The 20398-nt window shown below is 39.2% G+C and overlaps 1 protein-coding gene and 1 pseudogene across 3 annotated transcripts; one reads left to right on the forward strand and one right to left on the reverse strand.

The window, feature by feature from the left end:
• Positions 1 to 487: 487 nt before the first annotated feature.
• LOC148082030 (uncharacterized) lies at positions 488 to 2200 on the forward strand (annotated as a pseudogene). The gene is made up of 5 exons (XR_015710827.1): positions 488 to 746; positions 1539 to 1609; positions 1685 to 1862; positions 1945 to 2099; positions 2171 to 2200. The product of XR_015710827.1 is annotated as an uncharacterized LOC148082030 (transcript).
• A 3279-nt stretch (positions 2201 to 5479) lies between these two features.
• Positions 5480 to 18753, reverse strand: lancl2 (LanC lantibiotic synthetase component C-like 2 (bacterial)). Of its 2 annotated transcripts, XR_015710905.1 has the most exons (11): positions 18436 to 18753; positions 17436 to 17637; positions 15817 to 15934; positions 15544 to 15751; positions 15316 to 15463; positions 13924 to 14070; positions 13324 to 13506; positions 8221 to 8397; positions 8085 to 8157; positions 5691 to 6977; positions 5480 to 5659 (listed from the first exon to the last, which is right to left on the reverse strand). XR_015710905.1 is itself a non-coding variant. In XM_087789130.1 (10 exons), exons 2-10 carry the CDS (start codon positions 17598 to 17600, stop codon positions 6901 to 6903), a joined length of 1296 nt encoding a protein of 431 aa, XP_087645256.1. In that variant the 5' UTR covers positions 17601 to 17637; positions 18436 to 18753; the 3' UTR covers positions 5480 to 6900. The 2 variants fall into 2 exon arrangements, 1 of the variants encoding a protein (XP_087645256.1); XM_087789130.1 differs by having other exon boundaries at positions 5480 to 6977.
• Between the last annotated feature and the right edge of the window lie 1645 nt (positions 18754 to 20398).

Here is a 20398-nt window from a genome sequence, read left to right on the forward strand (position 1 = left end):
CTTCAGTGTATGTTGGTGCTAGACCATGTAAGGCTTTATAGGTTAAGAGAAGGATTTGAAATTGTATTCACTTAGTAACTTAGTAAAACTTGCCTCTCGCACCCAACTGCTCGTTTAAACAAGTGACTTCCTGTATTCGCTGTAGTAGTAATAAGTAGATCAATCTGCAGGGGGGGTCTAAAGACAGTGGAAGGTCGAAATGGAGGATCAGGAAAGTAAGTAAGTAATAGTTATTTGTAAAGTGACTTTCTAGACCAGGGTCACAATGTGCTTTAACAATCCACAAAAAAAACAATACAATGTTAAAATATATACTTTGAAAAGACTCGTAAGACACACACAGGAGATTAGTAAGTGTATCCACCAGAGGCCTATTGCACAAAAGTAGGATTTAGTCATCCAGGATTAGTCAGTAAGCTGGTTCGACGAATCCAAAGCAAGAGCGTCCAGGCTTACTTGTTGCACAAAGGCCAAGCCAGGATGAGCAGATGAGGATTCATCGAGCCGGAGGAAACCCATCCTGGATGAATGCAACACACGGCTTCCTCAACCAGACCCTGTGATCGATCACAGAGTCACTGATTCACCATGGCAACAAGGGCAGCGTACTTCTCCCCCGCCGAACAGGAAGTCCTTCTAGAAGCGTACGAAGAACTTAAAGACAAAATGAAGAAACCAGGAAACACTGCTACGATAGTCAAGCAGAGAGAGGACGCGTGCAGTATTGCAGACCGCCTGAATACTGCGTAAGTAGTAACTTTCACAAGTACAATCCAAATAGTTCATGGACATATTTAATAACTTAGTTTTACTCTACTAAACAATTAGATTAAATGACTAATGAAAGTTAGGGCTGAACGATTGATGCATTTGCGATATAATCTCGAGATTAAAAAAAATGAGATTATTATATCGCAAAATTTGTGATTATATTTAATGTTATTTTAATTTTGTTTCGACGCCTGGCAAATCAAGAGAGAGAAACGTTAAATGTGTTAGTTTCTACAATCACACTATTCTAATAGTATAAATGGAAATATTTGGATACACTGGAATATGAGTAACAAGAGAAACTGTGAAAACATGCAGTAAGAAAAGAAAAGTGTTTGCTTTCTTCACTCTATACTGAAGTGGATTTGGTATTGAATAATACATATATTTATACCACACTTTAAGCACGTTCCCACTAAGTATTTTCCGTGAATATTTCATGTGTTTTTTACAAGTGTAATTAAAGCAACTAAAATAACCTTTTCCCTTTTATTTCAATCAATGTTTAATTTGCCTTAATCTTAAAATTGGATGAATAACTTAATCTTTACAATCACAAAGAAAATACATTTTCCTATTAAGTTAATTATTTATTGTATTAGATTAAAAATGCGTAAAGGGAGTACATTGAAAAATAATTGCATAGATAATCGCAATCGCAATACAATTCTCTTCATCGTTCAGCCCTAAAATAAACTATTTAAATGATACTCAATGTTTTCTCTGCACATCCTGTATAATGTGCACGTGTCACTCTGTGTATGTAGATTTAACATGACTGGGCCGAAGCGCACGTGGAAGCAGGTTAAGGTCAAATATAAGAATATCCTGCAGACTGGTAAGTTGACAAATGATTAACAATATAATTTGAACTGTGTCCAGAAGACGTCACAAACTGTCTGTTCTGTCTCAGCGGTAAAAAAAACAAAAACACAAGAAGGGCACAGGAGGTGGGTCACCAAAACCTGACCTCACACCAGCAGAGGACAAGGCCTTGGTATTAAACAGAGGGCGGCCTGTGTTGGAGGGGATCCCTGGGGGGACAGAGACAAGTACATGTCCCTCCCAAGATACCGGCCTCTTTATTCATGGTACATTCTGCCATCTCTACATGGGACATAACGATCATTCGTATCTAATTTTGGACTGTTTTGACTTTGGTTTGCCTTCCAGTTTCTGGTAGCACCATCATGTTGGAGCCACCGACACCAGTAGAAGATGCTGATCCAGTGAGTAACTTCAATATGAATTCCATATGATAGGGTGAAGGCACCAGAGCTGCAGCTGACAGCGCCGGTGACACGGATGATGACTCGAGAAGGCCTGAGGTATCAAGTCAACCTGGTGTAAAAACACTCATTCAGTCCACAATCCTAAGACGTCATCATTTATGAAACAGGAAGCAGATGCTGTCCAGGGTGGAAGCCAGTCTGGCAACGTTGTGAGTATTAATAGAAGGACGATCATATATGATAAAATATTCCCCACGGTGTTAATTCTAATGTCTTCACAGAACCCACAAACCGTCAGAGCGCTCCACGCCACCCATCTCAGGCGACAGGTCGAATTAACAGGAGTAGAAATAGAGTATAAGAGAAAAACGATGGAACACCTTTTTTTAGAATCTGAAATAAAAAGGAGGACCATAAGAAAATTGGATCTTGAAATAAAAATACTTGAGCGGGAGGAGAGTGCGAGTCGTATGCGGATTGTACCACAATGCAGTTATTATCCTTTCCTCCTCCTCCCCCCCAGCTCGAAGAGGAGGACTGACCATACAATAAAAAAAGTAAAATGAGCTTTTTGGTGGTGTCTGCTTGTCTACTGTATGCATGGTTAGGGCCATCATCACAGGGATGAAAATAGACTTCACTGTACATCACAGTTGTGGCCATCATACCTAAGACTGGCTGTTTCATTAAGGCTAGAAAAAAACACAGCAGACTCCGACATATCAAGGAGGCTTTCAACAGGATTGCAGGTAAGCAAACCTACAAATGACGGGGCAGGTGTTAACAGTCAGTCGGAGTTGTTGTTGAAACGACCGGTTAGGGCACAATGTGGCCCCCTCATGAGGAAGAAGAGCTGTCACTGATAGACTGGGACAATGCTGCCATCTTCCCAGATGACGACAGTGGTCAGAGACCAGTACGTTTTGAAATACTTCCGTTAACATGTATAATAAGTTCAGTTAAATATAGCAAATAAATGTGTTGTTTTTCATTGAGTTGTTACTGTTTGAATACAGGCCTGCATGCAGGCGACTGTATCCCCGTCTGTTCATTTCTTATGCCGCTGTGGTACTTTAGTTTTGAAAGGCAAAGCAATTTTATTTGTATTTACATTTTGATAGTTTGTCACAAATGAGCTGTGGTTTCCCTTTATCCTTATTAAATAAAAGAACATAATGTTACCCTTCACATATCTCTATGGGTTGTGTATAGGCTGTGGAAAATGGTAAATTACAAAATCATCTATAGCCCTATTCGCATGGGATAAACAACGTCTGTAAAATAGTCTGTTTTATTGACATTACCTAGAGATATAGATAATAAATGGCGCGCAATGAATGAAAGAGGAAGTGAGTGTTAACCGAGTGTTCTTCATCTAGACGAGCAGGCTAGCTCCAAAGAATAAATCTCCATGGTAACTGATGTCAAAACATATCCCGCTTACTTCAATCCCGCTTTGTGCAACAGGATCATAGATAAAGTGAGCCTGGATAACCAAGATAGTCCGACTTAATCCCTCTTCCTACTTTTGTGCAACTGGCCTCAGATCTTTCCAAGGGTTTGTTGAGTTTCACTGCATTTCTTACTCTTGAGAAACATCGTCTTTACATTATATTTGCATGTGACGGACTGGCGTCCTGTCCAGGGTGTCCCCTGCCTCACACAATGAAACCTGGATATACTCTGGCCCCGCTGCGACCTCTATTAGGGATTAAGCAGCAAAGTAAATGAATGAATACTATATATGTATTATTTTACATGACTATTAACGGTGTTAGATTCAGTTTATTAATAAAAATAATTCTGGGCTTTGAGTGAGTTCTAACTTTGCAGGTTAAATAAATGGATCTTTACATGGTAGAGTTCGCTGCCATATATTAATGTAGTGCTTTTACACACCTAATGTTTTGGTGTGAACACGTCTTCAGAGACGGCCCTGGATTTACACTTTTCCGATTTTTATTTTCCCAAAAAGTTATTAAACATACATATACATATATTTGGAATTTCAAATCTTATTTTAATTTCAAATGTATGTAATTTAGTGTGAATGATTTATATTCAATTAAGTGTGAAGTTTAAAACTACATTTTTTAAATTTACATTTCGTTTTTGTGTTGCAATGAAACCTCTGGCCGCTAGATGGCGGCAGTCATTACATACTCCACATCTATAAAAATATAAATGACTGAGGATGAGAGGATACAGTGGACTCCAGCTGCTTTCAAAGCTGAGTTTTTGACACATTTGGCTTTCAATTCTTTTAATTCAACTAAAAGAGAGATGAACAATCGTAATATCTCACTAAAATGATGCAAGTTTAATGAAATATATCTGAATATTTCATATCCAATGCTATCCTGAGGTTAGTGTATCTTGAGAGGTTGTACGGCCTCATGAAGTTTTCAAATACCAGGCTATTCTAGGTCAAGATCTAATGGTATCTGCCTAAAGCGGAAGAAGCATCATCACTGGGGTCTTTTCAACAAGATAATGACCCTAAACATGTGAACAAATCTTCACACAAACGGTTCATCAAACTCCTCCAGTGAACACCTCAGTTCCCATTAGAAGCCTGTGGAGATGAAGAGGAGAGTGCAGGTGAAAGGACCTGTTCACTCGATGATCTAGAGGTGGAGGAATGGTTGAAGATTCCTCTTTCTGAACATGGAATCATTTCTTAATCCTGGAATTTTGAAATCGCACTAAATAAATGCAGCTGAATTGGGTTGTATTTGTATTGAAGTCCTATATTAAAAAAATATATATACCTGTAGCTTAAGACCTCTTTAGGGACCAATAATTATGGAGGACGCTGTTCACAAGGTCAGATAAGCTTGACCTTACCACCTAAAATATTATGTTAAAATCATACAATTTGACTGTAATACCAAGAGTAGCTTGAGGATAAGCACAAAGAGACACTACTTCCCAAACATATTGTTTCCTCTCGGATTCCAAGTCCAGAAGCCGAGGTGAGACATCACGATCCACTCCGACGATCCACACCGTCGGGGTAACAGTTCACTCCGGGGAACATATGAAGTGTTGACGAGAGCCGACAGCGGGCGCAGAGGGAAGCCGACATCAATTCCCGACAACAGAGACCATTGAAAATGGCTTCCTGGCATTTAAAGGGCAGGAGTGTATGAATCAAAAGTAACTTAAAAACAAACCTTCAGTCTGACTCAACGTCACCGTGTTTTTTTTTTTAATCCTCATTGTTGATAAAGTACAGTTCAATCACGATTCATTGAACGCTGCCATCTGCTCAGTGACACTATTGACCGAGAGGAAATCTTTTGTCGCTTGACGTCAACGGTGAGCAGGTGTTTCGTTTACACACACAAGTGATCGTAAAGTGCGCTCAAACACGACAACAGTAACTTGTGTGGGCCGTCATGAGAGCTAATGTGCTCTTAACGTCATCGTCTTTGTGACGCGTTGTCCAATTAAAAACACTCGGAAACCACTCGTTTAGATTTCATACAAATTTATTTGCTCGTTTATAACACGACCGGCTCGACGACAAGCGTGGAAAGCAGCATGTTTAAAGGGATCGTAGGTGAAAGTGAGACGACAAATAAACACACGAGAGTAGAAGACCACGAGTTCGTCCGTCACCACATCGAGACACAGACGAGGCACATGTCCATCTTCACGGCGACAAACGCGTCAGGTGACCACAGAAGAGCTTGTGTATCAGGCCAGAGCCAAAATCAATACAATTAAATGAGATTATTACCTGCCAAGAGCGGCAGACATTGTGTCAAACGAAGGCTAATCCAGATGACAAGACCTTGAATAGTAAATGTTACAAGTCGACCAATATTTCAAATATTGAAACTTTGATTTTTTTTTTTAACTGAAATTTCTTTTAAGAGTAGTTTTAATTGGTCAATCATTTGTATTCAATTGTTAAATTATTATAATTATTCCAATAATTCAAAAACGAATTCTAACTTTAATGTCGTTTATTTTTTACTTTGTAGCCTTTTACATTGAATATAAAAATGTTGGTATAAGATTGGCTGAAAGGTTCAATAAGCATCACTTTTGTATTGAATTCAAAAGGCTACATATTACATATTAATATTTATTAACACTAAAATATAAGTTTTTAAATCTGATTAATATCAAAGTCTGTAAAAAGAAAACCATTGATTTTAGAATATACTTTTCAAATTATTGAATTTAAAACATATTTTATCATTCGATATACAAATGATTGAATTAAATTATAAATACTCACAAATTATTGCCATATTTATTACAAATTATAGACACATCCGCCGACCAAACACGCGACACACGGACACAGGACGCCGTAAACATGCACCAACATCACGGGAAGAATCTCCACAAGAGAACGAGGCATTCGTGTGCAATCATGTGCTGTCGGGACTTTTCCCTCTTTTCATCCTTTCATTTCCCGCCGGGATAAGCCTGAAGCACCCATTAACGTCCATAATTGATCGCCATGGCAACCGAGTGAAGACAAACATTTTTGATGCTGGTTGACCTTTTGCAGCTAATTATCGTGAGAGTCGCACTTCGCCGGTTCACCGTCATTCATGGAGGTTGTGGGTCAGAAACTCATTATTCATGGCAGCGACGTGTTTTCGGGAGGAGGAGAGAGAGAGAACTGGGAAACGCTTGTGGGTCGATGACATCATCAGCACACCAACAGTGACCATGCAATTCACCGCACAAAAACACAAAACAACCTCGTTGGCTCCACGTTAAAAGGCGCCGACACTGGAGGGTCCAGCCCGGGCCCCGGAGACAAGAGGCACGTCCCAGCAGGTGCACCAGGAAGTCCACAGATCCAGCTTCACACGCTCAACTTTTTTCACTTCCCTCGCTCGTTCTCATCATCAGTCCGACTGCTGACGGGTCAAAGTTCAAAAGCAGGGAAACAGGAAGTCTCGGGAGAGGCCATTTCTGACAGGTAGTGGATCGCTCCGGCCATTCCTGAGGAGGAGCACGAGCCAACGTCAACATCATGACTGTCTTCCATCAAAGGATACAAAATCAATGCAGTCAAGTGAACTGGAGACACATACTGACCTTAGCAAAGTAAGGTAAGGTAAGGTAAAACAGGCCCATACTTAGAGTATAGCTAAACAGAGTTACGACATTTAAATATATACATTTTTATTGTTTGTTCAATTCTAAATACAATGTGTTACAAGTGTTGGTTTAAGAACTTTGTTTTTCCTGAGATCTTTTGTAATCATTTTAAATGAATGTTTAAATTAAAGAATACAAAAATAATAATAGTTTTATTTTCTCAATGTGTCTCACCTCACTGTAATAATTTGGAGTACTAATACTTGTAATAATTTGGAGTACTAATACTTGAATATAAGTACTAAAGTTAAACTGAAAAGTACTAAAGTATTTCTAAGCAAGAAAGTTTGAGAGTTGATTTCATCTTTTAAAAGTTAACATGATGGTTTTCAGAAATAATCCAAATCACAACGTGTTGTAACTTTGTGTACTTATACGTCAAAAGTAAAAAGCACTAAGTATTTGACTTTTGTCTATTAAATAAAGCAATCAAATTGATATTTATTGTCCTTTTTCATTTTTTTTGGCTTTAGCATAAACATATATTTCCATCCTAACTTAACTTGCACTCAAATAAAAGTACGATTCCTTGAGAACAACACTTTATTTCTCTTTCCACCTCTGATCTAAACGGCTGTCAAGAGAATCCTGCTCCTGCAACTCAACAAAAATAGAGTCCACTTTAAGTTTCTAGTCAAGACTATGATAGTGTAGGATTGATTCAGAGAAGGTCTCATTAAAGTGTTAAACGACCTTTAAAAGCTCAATAATATCGTCACATGTTCGTCAGAAGTGGAATCCAACATATCAATGCCGTTTGTGAGGCTCAGAGGAGATTTTCCTCTCAGCTGCGATGCCAGATGTGGCCTTAATTCTGCCGACACTGTTCCGGCTAAATGCAGTTTGTCACACGCGGACTTGGTAATTGGCTCGTTCACAGCTGGGGTGACGGACGCGTGACTCCAGAGATTAAAAAAAAAACCACGAGGCTCGATGAGCGAAACGTACCTTCGAACAGAGAGTAGGGTCTGTCCGGGATGCGGCAGCCGTGGGTCCCGTAGTCCAAACACCACTCGGCAAACTGGAGGCGACACGAACAAGTGTTCTGATCTGAACTCAAGACGACAGGACGTGGTCCTCTCACCTTGCAGGCGCGGTACAGGTACTTCTTCTCCTGCGTTAGCTTGTACATGGACAGGAAGGCGTAGCCGTTGCCGGAGGTGCCGTGGCAGATGCCGTAGCCTTTCCTGAGCAGACCCCTCTGCCAGATCACCTCGGCACAGTCGGTCGCCTCCTTCAGGTACTTCTCCTCTTTGAACACCTGCAGGAAAGAGGAGCCACTGGTTAAACTTAAGCTTGTTTTGTTATAGAGTTAAAAAGGTGAAACGAGTGTTATCAAGGTTGGAAAACAGAGCCTAAAATACTTGCAATTTTGAACTGACTCACGGTCTCAGTACTCTGTACTGATTAAAACATACATTTGTTATTAATTTACTTATCGTTTCTAATTCATCATTTAATTCATCAAATTATGGTTCATAACAAGTTTTAAATGATCACCCAGTTAATAGGTTTTAGATCATATAAATGGAAAATTTAAGATAAATCAATACTTTCCATCGGTAACGATCATGAATCTCTTCTTGAAGATGTGGACTATCCCACACAATATCATATCATTTGAATGTAGAATCTAGAGAAGTTGATGATTAAATCATAATAATGTAGCTCGACGTATAATATTTGTCAAAGACGACTGGTTGATGATATTAATATTGAATGGATGCGATACTGGCCTGATGTTAGTGCGTCTGATGTTGCTCACAGTAGTACAAGGAAGCGCTCAGGGAGATGGTGTGTTTGCTCAGATGTGAAATAAAAAAATAGAGGGAACATTGTCCCTAATAAACCTTTTCTCCTGCCGCGATGTCATGAGATCTTCTGTGTTCATACGACTCTTGGAAAATAACTCTTTCAGGAAACATTGCCCTCAGGACACACACACACCATCGGAATCCACAATTAATTATCGTTCTCCACCTTTGAAACTTTTCTTTCTTTGATTCTCCACTAACGTGTGTGTGTGTGTGTGTGTGTGTGTGTGTGTGTGTGTGCAAGCGATCAAGATTTTAAATTTCGATTATTTTTGGCTTCACTCTGCAACATAGGTAGATACAATAAAATGATTACATAAAATGTGGGAAGATAATTTTTTTTTTTTTCAGCTCTGAATCGCGTTAGAAATACCTTTTTACTCAACAATGAGAAAGAGAAAACAAATACACAATGTTTTGATGAGTAAAGATAACCAAACAACAATAGTAACAATTGTGACGATTGCGAAACACCTGCAGGTTCTTGTTCTTAACAGCGGTCGGTCAAAGTCCTTACTGCGTCATAAACCTGTTCTGTGTTTGCTTCCCTCAGCGAACATATTTTTTTTTTTTTTTTTTTTAGAATCCCTTATTTGTCCCGCGAGGGGAAATTCGGTAGTGCTTTTGACAGCCATTCACAAATACTGATGGGAGTAGGTTGCACACCTGCGCCAAGTCTACCATGAGGAGCAATCAGGGTAAAGTGTCTTGCTCAGGGACACAACGACACAAGCTTGTCTGGAGCTGGGATTGAACCTGCAACCTTTTGGACTGCAGGCAACCACTCTACCATCTGAGCTATGACACCCCCTAAATCCCTATATCAGGGGTATACCATGCTGTCGATATGAATCTTCAATGAAGCTTAATCAATAGAAGAGTCAAGTCCAAGTTTGAAGTTCATTCATGGGCCAGATGTGGATGTCTTACTGAGAGCTAGTGATGAGGTTTCCCCGGTCTAACTTTGTAGCTTCAAAGAATCCTCAAAGGAGAAAGTCTTAAAGGCACATTGACCGTTAGATTATTTCAATGACCCAGTAGAATTAATCATGAATGAAGAGAGGCTCAGAAACACATCCAGTACTTTTATCTTGTGAGAACCACGTCCTCGGCGCTCCGTGAGTGTACGCACAGTAAGTCTGTGATGAAACAACTTGCACACCACCAAAGGACTTTCCACCATCTCCTAAGTGAGATGAAGAAAAGAAGGTCAATTTGCTGGAAGGGGGTCTATAGTTAGTAGAAGGTTAAAGATAAAGGGCAGAGTTGTAGCTCCTGATCTAAACTGAAGGTATGAAAAAAAAAACGGTCTCTGGGTCCATCAGTTCCTTCAGTGGATCTATTGCCTTCAAAGTTTTGGAATACGCTTCTTTTAATCACAGGGTTCAAAAACCTGTCCTCTTCAGGTTCATGGGACACACAGACGATGCCACACCAAGGTGAAATCATCGTGTCATAAGCATGACTCCAGAATCCTCCCTGCTACAATAATGCTGCAGTAAAAGTCTGGTGTATGAAAGCATCTCTATATGTCCCCCGTGTGAATTAAAATAGATGTGAAATAGCAGCGCTCTGATCAACAATCATGTCTCCTGCTGTGTCGTGTCTGCGTGGTGCCGCCGTCTCCGCATCAGAGCGGCAGCAGCGCATTAGTTGCCAGGCTCTCTAATGGGCTGTGGAAGGAGCCATTACCCACAATGCTGTGCGGCTATTGTGCATGCGTGAAGGCTGCCATTGAAATGACAGAACGCCGCCGTCACATGGAGACAGTGGCGCTTAATTGATCTCCGTCCAGTCATGAGCCTCATCGAGGCAGACGGATCTTCACCAACTGAACGGCTCCGTTCGTCGGCTGCAGAGGAACGACATCTGGTTGTTGTCGCTTCAGCATCGCTCTGAACAAAATGTTTGTTTGCACAAGCGATTCGTTCTGGCTGTCGGTCAAAACGAACCATTACCTTCCTGGAGAGACGACGTGCACGTCAACCAGCAGATCTACTTCCATCAGCCAAAACAAGTCCTTCATTGCTTATCGTACTTTTCCACTATAATTTGCTACTCCCCCCCCCCCCCCCCACGTACATTTATAGAATTTTAGTGAACAATGGCCACCAGGGGCCACTCTAGCAGTAAACGAAAAAGCGTGACAGACGTCCACCATCAACAATGGGTTTCAAAAGGCTGGACTGATGCGCGATGGAGACGACAGATCAATGGTTGATGTGCCTCAAGATGTGTTTACATTTCATTCTGTTAAATTCAAACAACAAAAACTTCTATCTTTCTTTCCTCAACCTTATGTTATAACCATCACGTGCCCAGTGTGGCCAAGGAGGCTCCGTCTGTGGTAAAATGTCTTTACGAGAGTAAATCTGAACTACCTATTCTTGTTTGTGAGATATTACACAGAAATAGACACATTCTTGAAGAGGGAGAAATCCTACGAACCATGGGCTGCTCTGAGCAGTAATGCTTATTTCATTTATTAACAAAGTGCTTTGTAACGATAAAAAGCTGCTGCTTAAAATCAGGTGCACTTAATAGTTCATAAATTACGGTACTTAGATCACACCTGATGAAGTCAATTATGGTACCTCATTACGTTTTAGACTGTTATTTAGAAGGCAGATTTTATTCTGTGTTGTTTTCATCTTAACACTAAAGTGCTAAAAAGGTGACCAACATTTTCTTTCATCGTCTTCTTTTTTCGTCAAGTAGACAAGTGTGTTTTTGTCGGTATCTTTTGAATTAGAGGTTTTTACGAGCCAAAAACCAATGAAAGAAGTAACACAATAGAGTTGATGTTTGTACGATTAGTTAACCTTGAATCTTTTTAAAGATTGTCAAGATCTTTAGAAACCAACTTTTTGATTCCTTTTCAAAAGAGTGTTTAAAAACACTTTTACTTCCATCAAGGAAGCCTGTGTTTGTGGATAAACGCTTTCAGTGGAATCAACAGGAAACATAGATAAAATATGGTTAAATAACTATCTGGAACCAGGAATATTTTGAAGGTTGTAGCTGCAGCACTCTTGCAGACTCTAGCCCATTGTGTGTTGTGCGAGCGAGTTGCAGAAGGTTTCTGCCACCTGCTGTCTCGCTGAACCTCTTGTTATGGACCATCCTTCAAAAAGATCAAACTATATAAATTAAATAACTTGGGAATTAAATATAGGGGGAAAGAAACAAGTGTCCTGATCCGATACTAAAAATCGGCTGCAAATTCTGCCACTTTTGTAAGATGTGATACATTACTTCAGTGTCACTTTAATACAGTTTTATGAAACCGCAGCAACGTTCTGTTTAGTGTGCGTTACTGTTCCTTTAAGAGGTCGAGCCTGAGACACTGTTGTGGTTCTTATGCTCTTGTTTAACGTAGACACGGAAAATAGTAACTCCTAGTTAGATAAAAGATCAACAAGAGAGAGTTGCTAATTTTCCATGAAGAACTCTTCTTTCAACCACATACAGGCTATACTGCACGACAAGTAGTTTCCTGACTCTGATATGGCTGAAAACATGTGAAGAGAAGTTTAATTCATGCCTCTTCTTAGCCCTGGCAGCACCACAAGTTGTAAATATTGTTATTAAAAACGTGAAATGCATCGGGATATCCTTATTGCAAACAGATGAATTTGACTTCTAACTGGAAGTCGATCATCATTATTCCGCATTCATTTCGAAGCCATTTTCGATAAACAACCACATTTTGAGTGCCAACATCAGCGGTTGTAAATTAGAACCGGACATGCCAGACAAAATGAGAGTGCACTACGCGCCCATTATTCAGCTGTGTTGAGGTAAGAAGCTGAAGACTACACAGAACCGTGGTGAATGGAACATTATCTGCCAAATAACAGGCAGACAAATAGGAAGCAGAAGCAGTCTTGATGGATGGAGACTCACAAAAGTGAGAAGTTCTTGAAGCAGATATTTCACGGACCAAAGAAAAAGGTGGATCATTTGATGGGCAGATAATGTACTTGAAAAATGTGTCTTGCAAGAGGGGTGTCAAACATCTTTAAGCAGTCAGAGTCGCTTTTCATGAGGATCAATTTATGTAATTTATCTCTGTGCTTCTCCACCTTATCTTATCTTAAACACCAACATCTTTATTAGTCACTATATCACCATTAATATACTTTTGGGACAACTATACCACATAAAATTAATTTGCCGGCCCAATTTGGCCTCTGAGTTTACACACGTGTCTTAGCGGCTTGAGTCATGACAAGGACGGTGCAGTTCAACACACATCAAAGAGCTTAATTTACCGTCTTCACGTCGTCCTGTGAGATACTGTATCAAGAGTCAAAGCTGCAAACGTGGCTTCTCTGCTACAGCTGACCTCTGTGTGGAGGCACATCTCTCACCTTATAAGCCATAATGAGCAGGTGGATGACGCCCGGGGCCCCGTGACACCAGTGCACCAGTCGATCGCTCTCATTACTCAGAGATGACGGGAAGTTACCCGAGCGAAACCTCTTGTGGCGAACGTAGTCGATGCTCGGTCGAACCAGCTCCGTCAATATATCCAGGTGCACGTTGGCGGCTGGCTGGAAGGAAGTTGCAACACATTCACTGAGATCATGTCTGATAAATAAATCAATTTATGGGCCAAATTATATGCAATTTCTGTTGTTAGGGGCTGATCAGCAAAGAAGAAGTTGGAGCTTGATTTTAAAGGGAAAACTTAAAAATATATATCAAAATAAATACAATAAAAAAAGCAGTTTATATATTAAATACACTTTTTCTTAAATTTACATATATTTTAATGATCTGATGAATCAATGTACTATGCATGACAAACATGTCATCAGTTAAACCCCCAAAACCAAAGATTAAAATTTACAGGGAATAAGAATGAACAACACTGCAGTCAAAGCACGTGATAACGTTATTTCTGGTCTATGATAAATAAATCACGAGATCTAAAATTACACCATGGAGTAAAATTTATCTCGACGTACCTGCATGAGCATATAAAAGATCCCAGCGAGGCCGTGAGCTGCACCGATGTACTGTTTCTTGTGCCACTCGTAAAGCAGAGGACAGCGCTCCGTCTTCTTCTGCTCGGATGACAAGCTCTTCCCAGATTCAATGATCGCTGTCGCGACCTAAAGCCGCAGCAAGAAGAAAATAACTGTTTCAATTTTTCTCTTTTCCAATACTCCATTTCATTATCTTTGAAGACTATTCAGTGGTTACAAGACTTTCATACAGATAAATAATTGGATAGATTTAGCAAAGTGAGCTTAATATGGCAAAAAAAGTTCTGATTTTTACACATTTAGTCTTTGAATACACAATTGTTTCCTATATTGTTTGTATACACCAAACAAACTACCTTTGAACATAAAAGAAGAATGTGTTCATATACAAGCCGCACCCGTTTATAAGCCACAAATGTCCACCATGTAACGTGAGATATTTACATAGAAAGATAGTTCACGTAAAAACTCAAATAGAATAATAAATGCAACCGTGATCAGTCCCAGTAACTCAGCAGTAAAAAGGCAGGATAGAAAAACAATAGCTACCAGCTGACCAGAACATTCATCGTTTTTATTATCCTTGAAGCTTTTGTCTTCTTTTTGCATTGACTCAGTTCTTTACGCTGCCGTCTCCAATGTCTCACTATTGATTCATTCATTGCCAATTGTTTCCTTTGTCAACAGTCAGATCTACAACCTTTAGCTTCACAGCTGCATCACATTTTGCATCATAAGCGTGTGTACATGTGTCCACGTTTAAAAAAAAAGATCATTTTCTTCTCGTTTAACGATTGCTCCTATTCTTTTTTCAGGAAACAATCGTCTTGCTCTGAGTATTAAACGTTTCTTCCTTGCGTCTTACACATGAACCAACTGCTAGAGCGCCTCCTGGAGGCTGTTAACCTGTGAAAATCGATAGATTGTTTGCATACAGGTACATATATTGGCCATTTATAGTTCAGGTATTGTAGTATTTTCCAAAAAAAATGAGTATTATTGCTGCACATGTTTTGGAATGGGATGAAAAAGATAAAAATCAAAAGTTTTAAAACACTGGCCTAAAATGTCACTAAAGGGATAATAAATACATTCAATTTTTTTTTTTAATTATGCCATTTTAAAACTCATCCCCAAGACCTTAAATATAACAGAACACATCAGAACTATAACAACAACATTAATGTCTACAATCTGCTTCTGTATTAAAACGGCTTAACCATTATGGATTATATTTGGCATGGAGTTATATAACACAAAATCTGGTGGTTCATGTGTTCAGACAATATCGCTCTGTTGTGCTGGACACTCAAAAACAACATGTGTTTTACATAATCCTGCTGGAGTAACTTTTGTGTTCATCTCGCTCACGTTATTGATTGTCGCTTCGTCTACGGTGTTTGCTGCGATCTCCTTGTTGACGTACAGCAGAGAGTAGAGGTAGCCGGCTCGTCCGTACAGCAGTTCATCAGGAACCTCCGTGTCCGGTCCGAGCACTGACCGCTGCAGCTGCAAAAGCCTGGAAAGACAGAGAGTCTGCATTACACTAAGGTCTGGGATAATATTGCTATAATCCCAGCGGGATTACCCAGCACTGACTTGGACACGCAGTCTTTGCTCTCGGCAGCGTTGCTCAGTTTGTGGTGAACCACTGCGGCCACGGCCAGAGGACCAGCGTCGCCACAAAGAAAGGTCACTTTTCTACCGTTCAGGATTCTCATGGCTCGCTTGGCATAGTCAAGCGCCCTCTGGAGGTGGGCAGCATCGTTGGACGTGCGGTGCAGCTGAAGGTACAACAGAGCAATCCCTGCAGAGAAGACATCACACGTCTGTTAACGCACTCTTCACAAGTGAACAAGTTGAGCTTCTCACCTGTCCAGCCTGTGTAGGTGGAGAAGTCGTGAGGGTCGGCGGTTTTCAAGCCTTCCTCCATCTGCAGGAGCAGATCTTTGATCTTACTCTGGACCTTCCTCTGAAAACTTGAGCTGACCTACGTGTTTAAAAAGTGGAGGATGATCAAACTGAGGAAACGGTTTCATTGAATATTATAGTTGTATAAAACAGTAACACAGAATCTGAATATGGAAAAGTGTTCTTAATGAGATGGTAATTTCAATTTGAATAATTGGAAGAATTCCTTGGAGATCAAGCCTGAAGCGTTTCCTTTATAAATGTAGGGAAAATGAGATCTCTTAAATGGAGCATTTCTAAATTATCGTTGCTTTTTCACAAAAAATAATTAGGGAAAATAACACAGCGTGTTCCGAAAGTCTACATCTCATCAATGCGAAATGCGAAATGTCTAGTTTATCATCCAATTTATGTTTTTCAGTGACACAGATGACATTGACTAGCAATTAAAAGGCAAGTTGTGTGTTCCAAGATGCACAATAACAAACTGGCAATGTAAATATTTATATAACTTGTAAATGAAACGCAGTCTGTGCAAAACAAAATGATTGACAGCCAACAGATGCGAAAATAAATCCTTAATTAAGGACATTTTTATACACTTAAAGTAATCCTAGTTGTTATGAAATGATCTACACTGTTCTCCCTTCTCTTTTCTTATCCCTCCCAGCCGGTCACACCAGAAGCAGGTCACATCCTGTCTGGTTCTGCTTAGGGTTTCCCATCGAAGAAAGAAGTTTTCATCCACAAACTATTGCTCAATGTCATTTACTGGGACCCACTTTTCTGTTCTCTTTTAAAGAGTTATTTAAACTGCAAAATGTACTGAAATAACTTTGTTGTTTTGATGTAGGAAATTGAATTGAAATGATAGAATTTGAAAGAAAGTCAAAACCCAGTTCAAGGATAAAGACCATTTAATCATTGTCTGATAGTTTTCTGTTTTATTTCCTCTTGTAGTTGATCCAAGTTAAACTATTCACCCCCCCATGTAAATAACTACAGCTTCACAATGACAAAATGTATTATTCTCTATGTATTAATAAATGTGACTTTGGTCTATGTTGGTCCATTTAAGCATTAATAAGGAATATGTACATAAATATATACATTTGTTTTCTTCTGGGGATTCTTCAATGGTTGGAAAAAAAAGAGTATATATATATATACACATAGCTGTCTTCAGCTTCAGCTTCACCAGACAACAACACAAAAATACAGATTTACTTTATAAAACTTTTATATTCAATTTAAAAGGCTTCTTATAGAAAAAATACCAAAAAAATACAATAACAAACTACTAAGTAAAAAAAACAATTCATTTCGAAAACCATGACTGAAATGTATTATCGAATCACAATAAGTAGTCATTCAAAATAAAAGGTTGAATGTATAAATACATTGCATAATAATGTTGTACAATTAAATAACATTATAATTAATATGCCCAAGAACACAAAAGTAAACACAACATAAAGTCGCCTGTCAAAAAAACAAACTTTGCTAATGCTAACGTTGCTAACACTCCATAACATCACTTGGAAGTAGAGAAACAACAACTTTTTGAAAAAATAACTCACCTTTCCCTCTTCATCGAAAGGGTCGTGGCAGTCCGGGTCCGCTCCGGGGCTGCTCGCCGGTCTTCCCTGGTCCCAGTCCGGGTAAGGGTTGTTGAAGGATCGCTCCTCCATCTCTGCCTCTGTGACGGAAATGAGCTTCAGCCGCTTGGACACGCTGTCTCCCATCACTACGGCGGCTCAGCGGAGACACACTTCGCTGTCACTGGGTTTGGAAACGAGAAGCATTAGGACGTTTATCGAACACAAATATTAGCTCAGTTCCTACACCTCCAAAAAACAAAAGCACAAAAAAGGAAGAATTATAATAGCTGTAAAAAACGGTATCAATTTAAATAGTGTGTCATGTTGTGATGTCATAAATGGTAATTGAATAACAATTAAAATGAAAGCAAACATAAAACTCCTTAATAATTATTATTGACGTCAAAATGATTGTTATTGACGTCAACTAAACAAAGCCAACATGTTTGTCAAACATAATAGCAAAACATGTATTTTTTTTATTTAATACTCTTCGCAAATTCATTTATACGCACTATATTTTAAATACACAATAGGCTTCAGGTACCTTCAGGGACTTTTCGCTTCTTTTTTTTAAATAACGCCGCAAATTAATTTACATTAATATTAAATAAATGAATACACCTCTGCAAATAAACCAACAATACATTTTCCTTTTCCTCAAATGTACTCGTGAATATTTAGAAAATAAATAATTAATTAAGTATTTTTCTTATTATAATTTGTCTCACGTGATTTTGATAGAAATACTAAAGAGCCCAAGATGAAAACATCAGTGAATTAAAGTTATTTTATTACCGTTATATTCGCATCCACCAGGCTCCATTCATCTTTTTCTCATCCATGCAGTAGGTGTGAGAAATAAAACGCAGGATTTCCCATTATATGCTCCCAAAATAAAGGTAACACTACAGGAGCAGTGAGAGGCTCCGAGGATGGATATATTCAACCAGCAGTGATGTATCAAAGAAGGTTTTACCAGGAGCAGTTGTCACCGGTTGTCCTCCGGGATGAGGGTGTGGATGGTCCCGGTCAGGGGGCTGCGGCAGCCGCGGGTGTCCCGGTGCGCGTGGAAGCCGCAGTCTCAGCTCCCTCCGCGGCGCGTGTGTGTGTCTCCTCCTCGCTCCCGCGGATGGAGAATTGACTCCAAGATTAAAAAACAAAAAAAAACGATCATCCACGAGCATTCACGATTGTTTCGCCACCAGTACCACCCGGCACCACCCAGCTCTGCCTGGTGTAGCGTCTGTGGTCCGAATGTGAGAGTGACAGATGGTGCTGCTGTGTGGATTATACAGTGAACAACCCCCCCCCCCCTTTACCCTTCCACCCCCTTTGATCATGTACCATTTAAAATTTGTTTACATTTTTGTAGCTACATAAATGTATATATATTTCATAAGCAAGTCCTGGATAATTTATTTTACATTTAAATTAAATACAGTAAGTTAATTGTTGTTTGTAAAGCGACTTTCTATATATAGAACAGGGTCACAAAGCAATTGAACAATCAAAAGCAAAACACAGTTAAAAATACATACAAATTAAACAAAAAAGGCTTAAACAGAAAAGCACAGAAGTCCCAGAAAATTAGGAAAAAGCCTGCACAAATAAAAAGGTATTAAGATGCTTCTTGAAGGAGTCAGTAAGTAAGTGATAGTTAATTGTAAAGCGTCTTTCTAGACCAGGGTCACAAAGTGCTTGAACAATCAAAAGCAAAACACAGTTAAAAATACATACAAATTAAAAAAAAGGCTTAAACAGAAAAGCACAGAAGTCCCAGAAAATTAGGAAAAAGCCTGCACAAATAAAAAGGTATTAAGATGCTACTTGAAGGAGTCAGTAAGTAGTTAATTGTAAAGCGCCTTTCTATATATAGACCAGGGTCACAAAGCAATTGAACAATCAAAAGCAAAACACAGTTAAAATATGTACAAATAAATAAAAAAAAAGGCTTAAACAGAAAAGCACAGGTGTCCCAGGAAATTAGGAAAAACCTGCAAAAATAAAAAGGTATTAAGATGCTTCTTGTAGGAGTCAGTAAGTAGTTAATTGTAAACCGCCTTTCTATATATAGACCAGGGTCAAAAAGCAATTGAACAATCAAAAGCAAAACACAGTTAAAAATACATACACATTTAAAAAAAAGGCTTAAACAGAAAAGCACAGAAGTCCCAGAAAATTAGGAAAAAGCCTGCACAAATAAAAAGGTATCAAGATGCTTCTTGAAGGGGTCAGTAAGTAAGTAATAGTTAATTGTAAAGCGCCGTGCTATAGACCAGGGTCACAAAGCGCTTTAACAATCAAAAGCAATACACAGTTAAAAATACATACGGATTAAAAAAGCACAGGAGTCCCAGGAAATTAGGAAAAACCCTGCACAAATAAAAAGGTATTAAGATGCAAAGTATATATTTTATTGAATATTGTTTTGATTGTTTACGCGCTTTGTGACCCTGGTCTGGAAAAGCGCTATACAAATAAAAATGACTTACTTACTTCTTGAAGGAGTCAGTAAGTAAGTAATAGTTAATTGTAAAGCGCCTTTCTATATATAGACCAGGGTCACAAAGCGCTTGAACAATCAAAAGCAATACACATTTAAAAATACATATTAGACTACATCAAACACAAAGAGAGAGGAAGATCGTTCCTGGAAGGATTTCTCTCCTCTGGTCCTGAGCCGTGTAGTCAGTAGATTCTGATCCACAGACCTCAGAGCCCGAGCTGGGGTGTAAGGCTGGATCAGATCACTGATGGAAGGAGGAGCCTGACCATGAATAGATCTGAAAGTAAGTAATTAAAAAATTTATCCTGAAAGAAACTGGCAGTCAGTGAAGAGTTTGGGGTAATGTAAGTTCTCCTACTAGAGCAGCTCAGAATTCTCGCTGCAGAGTTTTGTATTAACTGCAGGCGAGACAGCTCCTTCACCTTCCACATAA

Source organism: Callionymus lyra, chromosome 4, assembly GCF_982586985.1.
Source record: "Callionymus lyra chromosome 4, fCalLyr1.hap1.1, whole genome shotgun sequence".
Lineage (NCBI taxonomy): Eukaryota > Metazoa > Chordata > Actinopteri > Syngnathiformes > Callionymidae > Callionymus > Callionymus lyra.